The sequence below is a fragment of the Trachymyrmex septentrionalis genome, unplaced genomic scaffold (assembly GCF_001594115.1).
Source record: "Trachymyrmex septentrionalis isolate Tsep2-gDNA-1 unplaced genomic scaffold, Tsep1.0 scaffold8, whole genome shotgun sequence".
Classification (NCBI taxonomy): domain Eukaryota; kingdom Metazoa; phylum Arthropoda; class Insecta; order Hymenoptera; family Formicidae; genus Trachymyrmex; species Trachymyrmex septentrionalis.
This window is the reverse complement of record NW_017305987.1, coordinates 933,479-945,041: the sequence shown is the minus strand read 5'-3', so window position 1 is coordinate 945,041 and position 11,563 is coordinate 933,479. Positions and strand designations below refer to the sequence as shown.

Below are 11,563 nucleotides of genomic sequence, written 5' to 3'. Positions count from 1 at the left end.
TAAGCGCTCATACTTATAAACGTTTTTTGGTTTGTCAGGGCTCACATTAAATAAGTAAATTTATTTTGGCTATTAAGCGTTAAGCTTGGGCATGTAATTGATAATTGACCGTAAGTAATTCGCTTCTTATACATTAAAAATAAAAATTTATGAAATTTTAATAAATGTCTGTTTAAAATAGTATGAGACTTTTGCTTATAGCGAATAAAAATTATATTCAATAAAAAGTAATACTTTAAGTATTATTTCTTAAAATAAATATTTATATACTGTAAGCACAAATGTCCCATACTATTTAAACAAATATTACAATTTTGCAAATTTTTTTCAACATAACTTTTTTTGTCTTATAATCTCTTGTTTCCTTTCACTGAAGGTGCATTTAAATCGTACTTCATCAGGAGATAGAGATATCGTGTATATATTCCCAGTCTGTGTGCACCTTCTAAATCAACTAGAACTTTATCTGTTAATGTCATCTTTGTATGAGTAAATTCTTTTTCCTATTGGTGAAAATTTAAACATTTAGTTCCTTGATGAACAAAGTTCTTTTTTTATCAGCACAAAATCGGGAAACGTTTGTAGACGTTGTATACAAGTATATTACGAAAGTGTTAAAATATGTACGCAATCCAACACATTCGTTAAGCATTTCTCTAATCATAAAAAAACGTGCATGGATCTAACTTACTAGGGTTAAGATCGAACCCTATGCTCACCTTTATTTTAGCCAATAAGCGCTTATTTGTGCTTACGCTTTTGCTGCCCTATCTTGATGAAATCAGCATTCGTGAGCATGAGTATGACGTTACGGATGACATGAACGCATCTCTGAGTGCTTACACCGCCAAAGCGAACCATAGGTGCATTCAGAAGCACGATTGCTCACTGAGCGCTCAGTGAGCTCTTGCATTTGATTGGCATATTCCATTAGATCTAAAAATGTAGATCAAACAGGTAAAAGAGAGCTCATTGAGCTTTCAGTGAGCGATCGTGCTTCTGGATGCACCCAATGTAAATACTTATAAGCGCTTAAAGCATGTAAGCGTGCAAACCGAATATAACCATGGTATTGAAGGGTGGTTTCCTTTCTGTTGCACTTCTTGGTTCGTGTTCCATAATGAAACTAGCGCCATTTGCAGCGCGAGGGAGCATCGCCGAACTAATCGCTGCACTTCAAATCGTAGAATTTGGTGGAAGTTGATGTCAGTTCTTTGCGGTCGTTTTTATTCGGTTAGCGTTTTTTCTACATAAATAAAAATAGAAGGCAAGAATAAGTGCGCGTAATGAGCACACAAAGTTCTTCCGTGAAGTTAAAAGAGCTGCGTCTGCCGATCTCGAGGGTAAAGACAATTATGAAGAGCTCGCCTAGCGTTGATACCGTCGGCCAGGACGGTTTGTTCTTGGTCACAAAAGCCACGGTAAGATTTGGAGGTTAGATAGGACGTTCCTAAAGGTCTATCACGATTCATTAATTTATTAAATAAATAATGACCAATTGGCGACGCAAAGGTTTCCCGAGCGTTCTTAGTGACGAGATTTACAGCGTAAAGCAGACAAACTAAAGTGATTGTAAATTATCTTATATCAAGTTGAACAATTTTTTATATTTTTTTTTAAATGTTATCCGTAATAAAGGCAGTAAAAGCAACAGAAAACTTTATGAGACCCATGAGGGTGAAGAAGTTTTAAATAGTGGATTAGTTATGTCCGTTGGTAAAAAAGATAATAAAAAGATGCTATAGAGTGCCATTATTCATTAGAATATCTAAAAATTCTTAAGTTTAAAATAAAAATGTTTCAAACAAAAGTTGCTTAGCTATTAGAGGAAAAAAAGATGATAACCTTGACTGGCTTTAAGAAGATGTCTTTAGGTCAGATCAAGGTTATTTAAAATTTCTTAATTATAAACTACCATTTTTTATTGCATATTCTTTAATTGATGAGGAGACGTTTTTAAAACGATGTTTACAAATCCTTTTTTAATAAGAACTTTTTGAGTAATGAGTTCTCAAAGTTTAAATACTGCTGGTATTAGAATCTGTATTTCTGGATTTGATTGTTATATTTACTTATGAAACAAATTGGATACATTTTAGAAAATACTTCATCAAATAAAAAAAAACTTACAATATTGATGTATGATACTTTGATAAGTGAATACTTTGCATTTCAGTCTGCATATAGCTCGATATAATCTGGCTTTTATTTGGCGTTTTTTAGGTGATGTTATTTCAGTTTCAAAACCACTGAAGAATATTTTGAGATTGATTTATTGTACATTGACCCTATTTATGTTGCTTGCACTTTTTGCAATCAGCGTCTTTGCTTTCTCTCTTTTCAATGCCTAATGTATATCTATTTCATTTTAAATGCAAAAATATTTGGGGATTTTATGCAACATGAACAAAACCATTACATACAACAAAAAATGGTATCATGTTTTCGCGACTCATTATTTATTAATTTTGATGGGCTGTTATATATAAAGTACGCTGTTTAATTTAAGCTAATTCTATTTATGGCAGCTAGGTGCACTGGGGAGAATCTTTGCGTCACCAATATATTAAATATTAATTTTTTTAAGTGAGTAGACTAATTTTATTTATTTTTCTCGCCTTTAAAGTGTAATACGCAAAAAACTTAAGCAATAATCAAATCAACATTTTGGATTTGCTACAGTTTAAGTATTATCTACTGTGATTAGTCTTCGCTTACTGCTTAAGTCTTTTAAATGCCATAGTCTCTATGTTTTTAAACTATGAATTGATTACTATTAGGCTTTATTAATTTAGTGTTCAATACTCTAGATAAACACTTTGCATATAGGAACTCTTCATACATTACCTGACAGAGGAAGCACACATGCAAAGCAACAAGGGACCCTCTCTGGATTATAAACACCTAGCAGAGATAGTACAGACCAACGACACGCTGGAGTTTCTGCGAGAAATAATGCCTAGAAAGATCACGGTTCGGCAATTTAAGGAAATGATGGCAGCCAAAGAACCTAACAGCAGCAGTTCCTCGGAGAGCAGTTCTGATTCAGACAGCGACAGTGACTCTGACACGGACTCCTGTTCAGATAGCGATGAAACAAAGGGAGATAATGGGAACTCGTCGAGCAGTGAACAGGAAAGTGAAACCAAGGAGAATGGTGCTTGTCATTCAGACAGTGACAAAAGTGAAAGCAGTGTGAAAAGTGACAGTGAAGAGAACAATAAGAGATGAATTCGTCGATTTCTGCTTCCAACAGACTTCGATTATTTAACAAATTTTGGTTTATTTTTTTATAAACTGTCGTAGATTAACAAGATTTATCTAGTACCAAGATCGTGCGTCTATATTGCAGAACAAATAAACACAGTCACAAAATTTGTAATAGATCATGAGAATTTTATCTTAGAAAAAAATAATTATTTTTATATGCTCAGAATCGAATATGAAAGTACACTATTAAGATCTTTTTACACATGCCTCTTTTCGCATATATTTTTGTACATATATATCTCATGACATTAATATTTATTTATAATCATGTTTTATCATATTTAAAAATTAAAATTGATTTTTATTTTGATAATAATAAATCAATGATATCATAATATCTCGTTTTATTTGGTCTTTAAGAATGTTGTATATATAATCGTAGGCGAGCGATGTACATTTAACAAATTTTTGTACAATACAAAGTTAGCAAAAGTAGCTTACGTATTGCTTTATATTAGCATTTTAAGATTATATTTTTGCTATAACATATATTCATTAATGGAACGACTGAACTGGAAACTTGGAACGTTAGTCTTGATGTGATTTTGTCGATTTGGATGTGACATCGAAACCGTACTCATTTAATTTTAAAGCTAGAAAATAGATCTCGGCCAATGCTATAATTAGCGCGCAAATTATACCTAGGAGTAATCTAAACCCGAAGTCTAGGTCCCCGACTATTAGTTCTACTCCAATGAAACCAAAAGCGAAGCCAGCTATCACAGAAAATACAAATTGCGCGACGGCGATCAGTTGCTTGTTTATCTGCTTCACTGCAAAATAAAATAATATTAGAAACCCGCGTTAAATTGTCTTTTACAGGCATTTTATAGATTAAAAATATTATATAAAAATATTTTGTTTACTTTGATACGCGACACTGTCTTCCGGTAGGAATTTTCGCGAAGAATCGATACTTTTCGTCATTGCTTGATATTCTCTGTTGTTTTGTTGCGCCGCTAATTTTTGTATTCTGGCCTCCAATTCTGGATTTCGTGGCGTCTCCTTTGGCGTCGGTAATATTACATCAGAATCATCGAAAAGTTCGTGCAGGTAGATTTTTTTCGTTGCAGTTTTTCTGTTCTCTTTCAGATACTTGTTCAGCCATCTGAGATCCTCGATTTTTAACGTGACATTTGAAATCTTCTCTTTTTTGAATTTTTTTGATTTGCTGTGCAAGGATGTGATGCCATCCGGTGCACCATCTGTGTCTTTTACATTGTACAAGATGAAATCTGTCAATTTCTTAGATGGTTTTATCATTACAGTAGGATCTACAATCGACTCTAGTGGCATATTTAAATAAATTTAATACACTCTATCTTAAGGAAATAATTAGGTCTTTATTAAACGCTAAAATACTCTAGGAGAGGTAATGCACGGATAGACTAAAAAATAATTGTTATGATGTAATATGCAATTTCTTTTCCAAGTCAACATAGAACTCCTGTATTTCGTTTTCTTTCTCCTGGAAAGTTTGGTCCACTTTTTCACACTTATTGCTCATATCATTTATGAATTTCTCCCACTCCTTTTTCCTAAGCAATCTGTTCTCACTCAAAACGTTATCCTACAAAAAGTTTCTATATGAATTTATCCTTTCTTAGGTCACGTAAAGTAAATAAAAAATATAAAAGCTGGCATACGTACACTATCGAAATTTTCCTCCCTCTGTAAAACACGGTTGCACATACTCAGCGCGACATCGACATTTGCCTTGAGGCTAGGTAAATGACAATCGCCAAGTTGCTCAGTGCGATCTAACTGGCTCTCCTTCAGTTCTGTCGTATACTCTAGTATTTTAAACAGACGTTCTACCTCCCTGTCAGATCTCTTTTCCTAATAATGAATGCAATCTTGTAGAATCATTCTGTATTGAAAAACTTATTACTGTGTACATTTAAATATATATATTAATATAATATTTAAATGCTTGCTATACAAGAATTTCTATAATACAAACAATACTGATGTCACGATATAAATTTAAATTAACTCTGATCGATATTGGCTCTGAACATTTCTTTAATTGGTATTATTAGGTCCAGTATACTTTAAATTAATATACTTTGGCTTAAAATTTATATAAGTAAATATTTTTTTTCATCTTTAAGGTCAAAAAATTCAAGGAATAAGATCATGCAACGTAAAATTATGTAAGGTTGCGAATATAACAATTTTTTTACAACGTAAAAAAATCTGAATTTACGAATACACACCGAACCCACAAATACTAATTAAGAATAAATATAATATAAATTCTAAAGATTTATAAATTGATAACTAAAAGAAGCTTTTTAAAAAAGAATATTAAAACGTTTTATCATGCAGACAAGAGCAATCATAATTTTCATCAGCATTTTTGTTTATAATTGAAGTCTTCACAACTTGTAGGTTATGTCCACGCATTTAAATTACATCGCGAGCGAATATCTCTACTTAAATTCCAATTCGTTTAATCGGCATGACGGTGGTGCCGAGGTAACGTCGCTGTCATACCAAGTCCGCGATCAGCAGGAGCTCACCTGAAATTCTCGCAGGAAGAACGTGACCTCCCCCTGGATGAACGGACGATGGTCGAACAATCTACCCCAGATCTCGCCCGTGTCTGCGGAAACGCGTATGATTCAATGATAGTGTGCTAATACCTAATGTTAAGTGCGCTATGTATATCGTCCTTCAATTATACGTGCAAGCATTTTCATGCGTTTTAGAACGATACCGTGAATGTCGCACCTTTGATGACGGATGCCATGTCGGTGTCAGTAGAACAGACGACACGTGACACGTCAGACGGCAATGTATATACCTATCACGTGACTGACTGTACTACTGTACATACTAAACTGGCCGCTATGGCTTGTTTCTACCTAGGCTGCATTCGAGAATCGCGCTATCAGCGCTATTTGTGTTATCTATCTTTGTTTTACGTCTAATAAACAATGAAAATAGAATGGCACAAATAGCACTGATAGTGTCTCCCCGAATGCATCCCTAGTGTTCCTATAGGAACACTATTTCTACCAATGTGGATTGATTGGTTTAATTTACTCTTCTTAATTCTTTTTATAATCCTTAGAACTAGAAAAAGGTGAAGAGTAAGTTAAATCGAAATTAAGGGCCTCTTTCATCAACTTCTGATTAAATTAATCTACGATCAACTCGCAGAAGTGCCAACAATTTTATGTATCAAAATGTCTTCTCTCTCTTCCTCCTTTGTGTTTGTCTCTCGCACTGGCAATCGTGATGATTGAGTTAACCATCGATTAGCGTTAATCGGGGTTGGTGAAAGAGGCTCTAAAGTTAATCCACAATTGGTACAAACGAGCATATGTCGGACTAGTAGAATGGCTACACGTTGCGCAGACGGCGATACGCCGGTCACATGGTTGCACTACTGAATCATCTGAACCGCAACCGCGAGAAGAGAAAACAATAGAATTTCTTGGCCAATACTGAAAAGATAAAACAGAAAAAACAAATTATTTTATTGTTATAATTAGATAGTAATATTAATAATATTGATTTTGACAATTTAGTAATATTAGTATATTAATTTTAGTAATTTAGTAATATTATAGTGTATATTAATTTTGGTAATTTAATAATACTAATAATATTAATTATTTTATTATTTTATTCTTTGTTATTTTTTCCTTATAGATTGTATTCTCGTCCGGAATGTTGCGAAATATAATTTAATAATATAATGGGAGATTTCTCGGTGAAGCTCCAATTAATAAAATTTTGGTAATTAATTTACTAAGCAATATTTGCACTATTTTGTGAACACTTATAATTATATCTTAATAATTAAATTCTAATCTTATTATTGTACATTTTGATAAGTTTACTTTAATAGAATTAATGTTTTGTTATTTAACAAAATGTTATTTTATAAAAAGATTGGATCAACTAATAGCGAGGTGGAATGTCTTTTTAAAATGTTTGAATATTTAGATTAAAGATGAAGAGATTTTAGGAATAAGATTGTGAATGCATTTTTCTAAAAAAGAAACAGTGCAAATTTTTTTGTCAGAAGCCGAATTTCCCATACAAAAAGTATATCGTTTTAAAACTAAAATTTTATATTTTTAATATTAATTCAAATGTATAATTTTAGTCTCTCGTAACTCTATATGTCAGAGAGAAAATTATTATATGCAAATAAGCGTACGTATTCTGTTTTATGCTGTTATATAAACACTTTTCATTGATGTTGTAAATTTATATTGTATATTTATATTTTATATTATATATATATATATATATATATATTCTCTGTAAAATTTATGATAAACTCGGTTGAATACATTAATGTACATTAAAAGCTGTGATAAAATACTAATTAGTTACGTATAAAAACACCACTTGTATAATATGAGTATTCCTAACATTATTTTCTGTTTCTATTTCTAGATGCTATTTCATTTATTTATATCGTATTTGTATTTTATTTATCTATATTTTGAGACCACAATTTGTTGGAAAATCTCCCAGGGAAAACTTGTTCGAGAAGTAAGTAGTTTTAAAGTTAGAGAGAGAGGAATCGAGAGAGAACGATCGAAGATCAGGGAACCTTTCGTAGAATAGCGTATCATTTCTGTTTCCAGATGTTATTTCATTTATTTATATCACATTTATATTTTATCAATAGATTTCGAGGACACGTACAGTTTGCAGGAAAACCCTCCTAGGGAAAAATTTTTCAAGAAGCAAGTGGTTCGGAGAGTTAAGGAACCTTTCGGAGAATAAGACGTCGAAAGATGCAAGTAAATATGCAGTTTTGAAAGCAGACGTTACGGGAAGAAAAAGAATCGATCGATAAATATCAAAACAACATCGTATTAATAGGAATTCCGCGTATATTTTTCGTGGCTGATAACGTTATGTCGACGAAACGAACGCCGGCGAATGCATGCGTTCGACGATGGTATTCTCGGGTTGCATCGCGACAGTTATTATCTCTGTAGGAACACCGCGATTGGATATCGACGTAAAATTCGAACCATTGCGAAGAGGACGCCTGCGACTAACAATGGTATCGCATGATTACGCATGCATTCCACCGTGCGCACTTACATATATGTATATGTACGTACGAGGAGAGAGGATAAGCGGAGCGATTACGCGAGTCTACATATGCCGCGTGCAGCTCGATCGTCCGTGATAATCGCGGTTTATTCGTAACGATCTCGAACGCGAGGTGTAAATTGAGGTGTACAATGAAGACAGCGGGACGATTCCTTCTTCTGATGGCACTCTTGCCTCTTACGACGTAAGATAGTGACATCACGAATATTTAAATATATTTTGCTTGCAAAAAACTAATTGCAAATTTCTGAATGTATTAAGTTCTAATTTTAATTATGATTATATTGTAACTATAATGAAATTATATAATATATGTACAAATATATATGTATAATATATAAAGTATAATATATATTAATTAAGTATATACTATAATTATACAATTATTCTTCTGTCGATGTACCCGGTGCTATATCGAAACTTTTAAACAGTAAATGTTTTTATATTCTTGTGCGAATTTTTCGTTATGACGTCTCAAACACCTCACCCTTCAAATAACAAAAAAACAGTTTTACAGATTTTATCTTGTTTTCACTTTCACATTTTTAGCAGGAATCTTGTGAAACACGATAGTGAAAAAATGAAAAAAATATGCATTGACTTGAAAAGATTAAATTATAATTGTATTTCAAAGTTCTTATATAATTAAATTATATTATAATATAATTATATCCAAAAGTTCAAAATAGATGCATTAATGTAATGCAATTGATCACGATAATATAGGAACAATATATGGACAAATGAAATAATAATCTCACTTGATCATTCTTGATTACAAAGTTACTTGTCTAAGTGTACGCTCTTTTTTCTTTGAAATAATTAATGTCAAATTAGCTCACATAAATCTAATTTTCTTCGAAATGTAATATTTTAGTCTCGCAATCGATCTCACAATTATTGCAATATTGCATTTTAAAAGAAATTGTATTTTACCAGGCAAGAGGAAATCACGGAGAATGCATGCAGTTGCGCAGTGTTTCCAGTTCCGGGGACGAAGTCGATAATAGAACACAGGTTGCAATTCAATGTGAGTTGCGATCAAGAAGGCGCAGAAAAGTGTCAACAATTATGTATCGCCTTGGTGAGTATTCATAACGAGAACTCATTCTATTTCGCATTATTTCTCGGACATTTCTGCTGTTACGTGACTTTTTCATTAATTAGGAAAAATGTGATTTTCCAATCAGGAATATACGAGTATAAATAATTTTAGACCGGCAATAATATATTGTACTTTCAAGCAACAGGTCTGTTCTTTTTAGCTAAACTTCTTGCACTCTTTTCTCTTTTCCTCTTCAACGTGGAGAGAGAAAAGGAAAAAAGATGAACCATGCAAGAAATTTAGTTAAAAAGAATAGATATAATGTATATTTTTAGTGGCTAATTGAAAAAATAAAAGAGTAATGAAAATAAAAAATAATATTAAAATTAATTTTCTGTGCTTATATAGGCTGAAACTGTTCGAGATAAAGCACCAATGCTGATTTGCGAGAAGCTGAATACCCATGTCGAAAATTTGAAGGTAGTACATTCAATACATATTTTATTATAAAACATTTTATATTATGTATATGGAAGATTAATCCTGATTTAAAAATCTTGAAAATTGTCTCCTAAACTATGTCTTTAATTTTCGTCTTCATATAACACGGAAAACTAAGCACGTAGTACATAAAAGCGACTGGAGTTTCGAACGGAAGTAATAAAAATTTATTTTTCCGAATAAAATATAATTGTATCACTTTGACTATTTCGCCCTCTTGATGTTTTTTTTAGATTGTAATTTTCGCAGCAATAAAACAACGCGTTTTGTTAATTCAGCTTTTTGCTGTTCCACAGGTGGCTGTATATATGAAATCGTGTAATATGACTCTTTGGACATCCACTGGTTTGGAGAGCACCGAACCCATTTGCTGTCACGAAGGGAAGGCAGTTATTTGTGACAAGGCGATGTCGATAATAGAGAATTAACGAGCTTGCATCCAATTCATTATTTCTCGCTTATTTCCACTAACGAGTACCTTACTATTGATTACGTAATAACGTGTAATCAATATACCACTACGGTAACATTACACGCGTGTAATTTTTAGCTCGATATTTGCAATTAGCAATTTTCTGCAGATTTGTAAGAATATATCATACATACATACGTACGCACGCACGCGCGCGTATATGAACAAATAATAAAATACGCAAAACAACAATAGCAGGTCGGATAAATTTATTTAGAATTTGAAGAATGCCGTTTCGGGAACATTACCCGATATGCATTTATCCTTTGTTCTCCTCACAAAGCTCGAATGCCAAGACCGAGACTTCTAAGAAGTCTATCTGCCATTAAAGTCTTTATACAAATGCTAAAGCTTGAGCTGAAAATATAATAATATCGTTAAAGAGTACTGCAACTCCAAAATGCTTGATCCATCGCAGAACGAAAAATCTGTCCGCCGAAAAATTTATCTGCATTCCGCATTATGCTCTGTCTTTATGAAGAAATTGTGTAAATTAACACATTTTTAAATTGTAAATGATAATAAATCAATAAAGAGTAGAGATATAAAGTTTCTTTTATAAGTGGTATTTACTTTTGATGAAAGGAAGCTTATTTGCTAATTTATTAAGAAAGAATTTACTTTAAACAGAAAATCAAATGTACCAATTCACAATATTAATTTTATTTTATTTAACACACTTATGTTATTTTTTTATGTTATTTAGAGCTTTTCTGTAATGAAAAATTATCGGGATGGTTTGCGATATAAATTTAAAAATTATTAATATTTTGACATAAATTTATACTACTACTTACATTTAAAAGCTGCTCAAAACTTTAAGTTTAAAAATTATTAAAAATTATTATTTAAAAAACTTGCATCTTGTAACAAAGTGATGTTTTTTTTACGTAGTTTTTTCTTTTAATTCTGTTTTAGTTGTTCACCTTTTAAATTGCCAATTCAATTCTATTCTACACTCTCTTTTACCTACCAATACTCTTTTATCAGAGGAAGCCAAACAAATCTCTAATAGACATCGTAATAGAAACGTTTAACAGACAACTTCAATTTCTATTTTCCAGGTGTTTCCTGCTTGATATATTTTAATTAGGCATTTAGTTTATATTAGAAATTTAATAAAAATAATATTATATTAATAATTAATAATAAAAATCTTTTTATCACTTTTAAACAATAAA

The 11,563-nt window shown here is 31.9% G+C and overlaps 4 protein-coding genes across 4 annotated transcripts; 2 read left to right on the top strand and 2 right to left on the bottom strand.

The window, feature by feature from the left end:
• Positions 1-1,193: 1,193 nt before the first annotated feature.
• On the top strand, positions 1,194-3,376 carry LOC108754548 (chromatin accessibility complex protein 1-like). Its single transcript, XM_018496951.1, has 2 exons — positions 1,194-1,421; positions 2,830-3,376. Exons 1-2 carry the CDS (start codon positions 1,287-1,289, stop codon positions 3,229-3,231), a joined length of 537 nt encoding a protein of 178 aa, XP_018352453.1. The 5' UTR covers positions 1,194-1,286; the 3' UTR covers positions 3,232-3,376.
• A 229-nt stretch (positions 3,377-3,605) lies between these two features.
• Positions 3,606-4,652, bottom strand: LOC108754547 (transmembrane protein 199). The gene is made up of 2 exons (XM_018496950.1): positions 4,137-4,652; positions 3,606-4,043 (listed from the first exon to the last, which is right to left on the bottom strand). The coding sequence occupies exons 1-2, from the start codon at positions 4,564-4,566 to the stop codon at positions 3,799-3,801; spliced, it is 675 nt and encodes a 224-aa protein (XP_018352452.1). The 5' UTR covers positions 4,567-4,652; the 3' UTR covers positions 3,606-3,798.
• Positions 4,653-4,659: 7 nt separating this feature from the next.
• On the bottom strand, positions 4,660-6,095 carry LOC108754549 (biogenesis of lysosome-related organelles complex 1 subunit 5). The gene is made up of 4 exons (XM_018496952.1): positions 6,007-6,095; positions 5,796-5,878; positions 4,921-5,109; positions 4,660-4,840 (listed from the first exon to the last, which is right to left on the bottom strand). The coding sequence occupies exons 1-4, from the start codon at positions 6,023-6,025 to the stop codon at positions 4,673-4,675; spliced, it is 459 nt and encodes a 152-aa protein (XP_018352454.1). The 5' UTR covers positions 6,026-6,095; the 3' UTR covers positions 4,660-4,672.
• Positions 6,096-8,387: 2,292 nt separating this feature from the next.
• Positions 8,388-10,836, top strand: LOC108754550. Its single transcript, XM_018496953.1, has 4 exons — positions 8,388-8,548; positions 9,304-9,448; positions 9,818-9,889; positions 10,207-10,836. Exons 1-4 carry the CDS (start codon positions 8,496-8,498, stop codon positions 10,336-10,338), a joined length of 402 nt encoding a protein of 133 aa, XP_018352455.1. The 5' UTR covers positions 8,388-8,495; the 3' UTR covers positions 10,339-10,836.
• The last annotated feature ends 727 nt before the right edge of the window (positions 10,837-11,563 follow it).

Excerpts from the sequence above, each read along its gene's own strand:
- LOC108754548 (XM_018496951.1), top strand. The coding sequence starts at position 1,287 with ATGAGCACACAAAGTTCTTCCGTGAAGTTAAAAGAGCTGCGTCTGCCG. Across the intron at positions 1,422-2,829 it reads TCTTGGTCACAAAAGCCACG|GAACTCTTCATACATTACCT; the intron begins GTAAGATTTGGA and ends CTTTGCATATAG.
- LOC108754547 (XM_018496950.1), bottom strand. The coding sequence starts at position 4,566 with ATGCCACTAGAGTCGATTGTAGATCCTACTGTAATGATAAAACCATCT. Across the intron at positions 4,044-4,136 it reads AGACAGTGTCGCGTATCAAA|TGAAGCAGATAAACAAGCAA; the intron begins GTAAACAAAATA and ends TTTATTTTGCAG.
- LOC108754549 (XM_018496952.1), bottom strand. Across the intron at positions 5,110-5,795 it reads TCTTCCTGCGAGAATTTCAG|GAAAAGAGATCTGACAGGGA; the intron begins GTGAGCTCCTGC and ends ATTCATTATTAG. Across the intron at positions 4,841-4,920 it reads GGGAGGAAAATTTCGATAGT|GATAACGTTTTGAGTGAGAA; the intron begins GTACGTATGCCA and ends AACTTTTTGTAG.
- LOC108754550 (XM_018496953.1), top strand. The coding sequence starts at position 8,496 with ATGAAGACAGCGGGACGATTCCTTCTTCTGATGGCACTCTTGCCTCTT. Across the intron at positions 9,449-9,817 it reads AACAATTATGTATCGCCTTG|GCTGAAACTGTTCGAGATAA; the intron begins GTGAGTATTCAT and ends GTGCTTATATAG. Across the intron at positions 9,890-10,206 it reads CCCATGTCGAAAATTTGAAG|GTGGCTGTATATATGAAATC; the intron begins GTAGTACATTCA and ends GCTGTTCCACAG.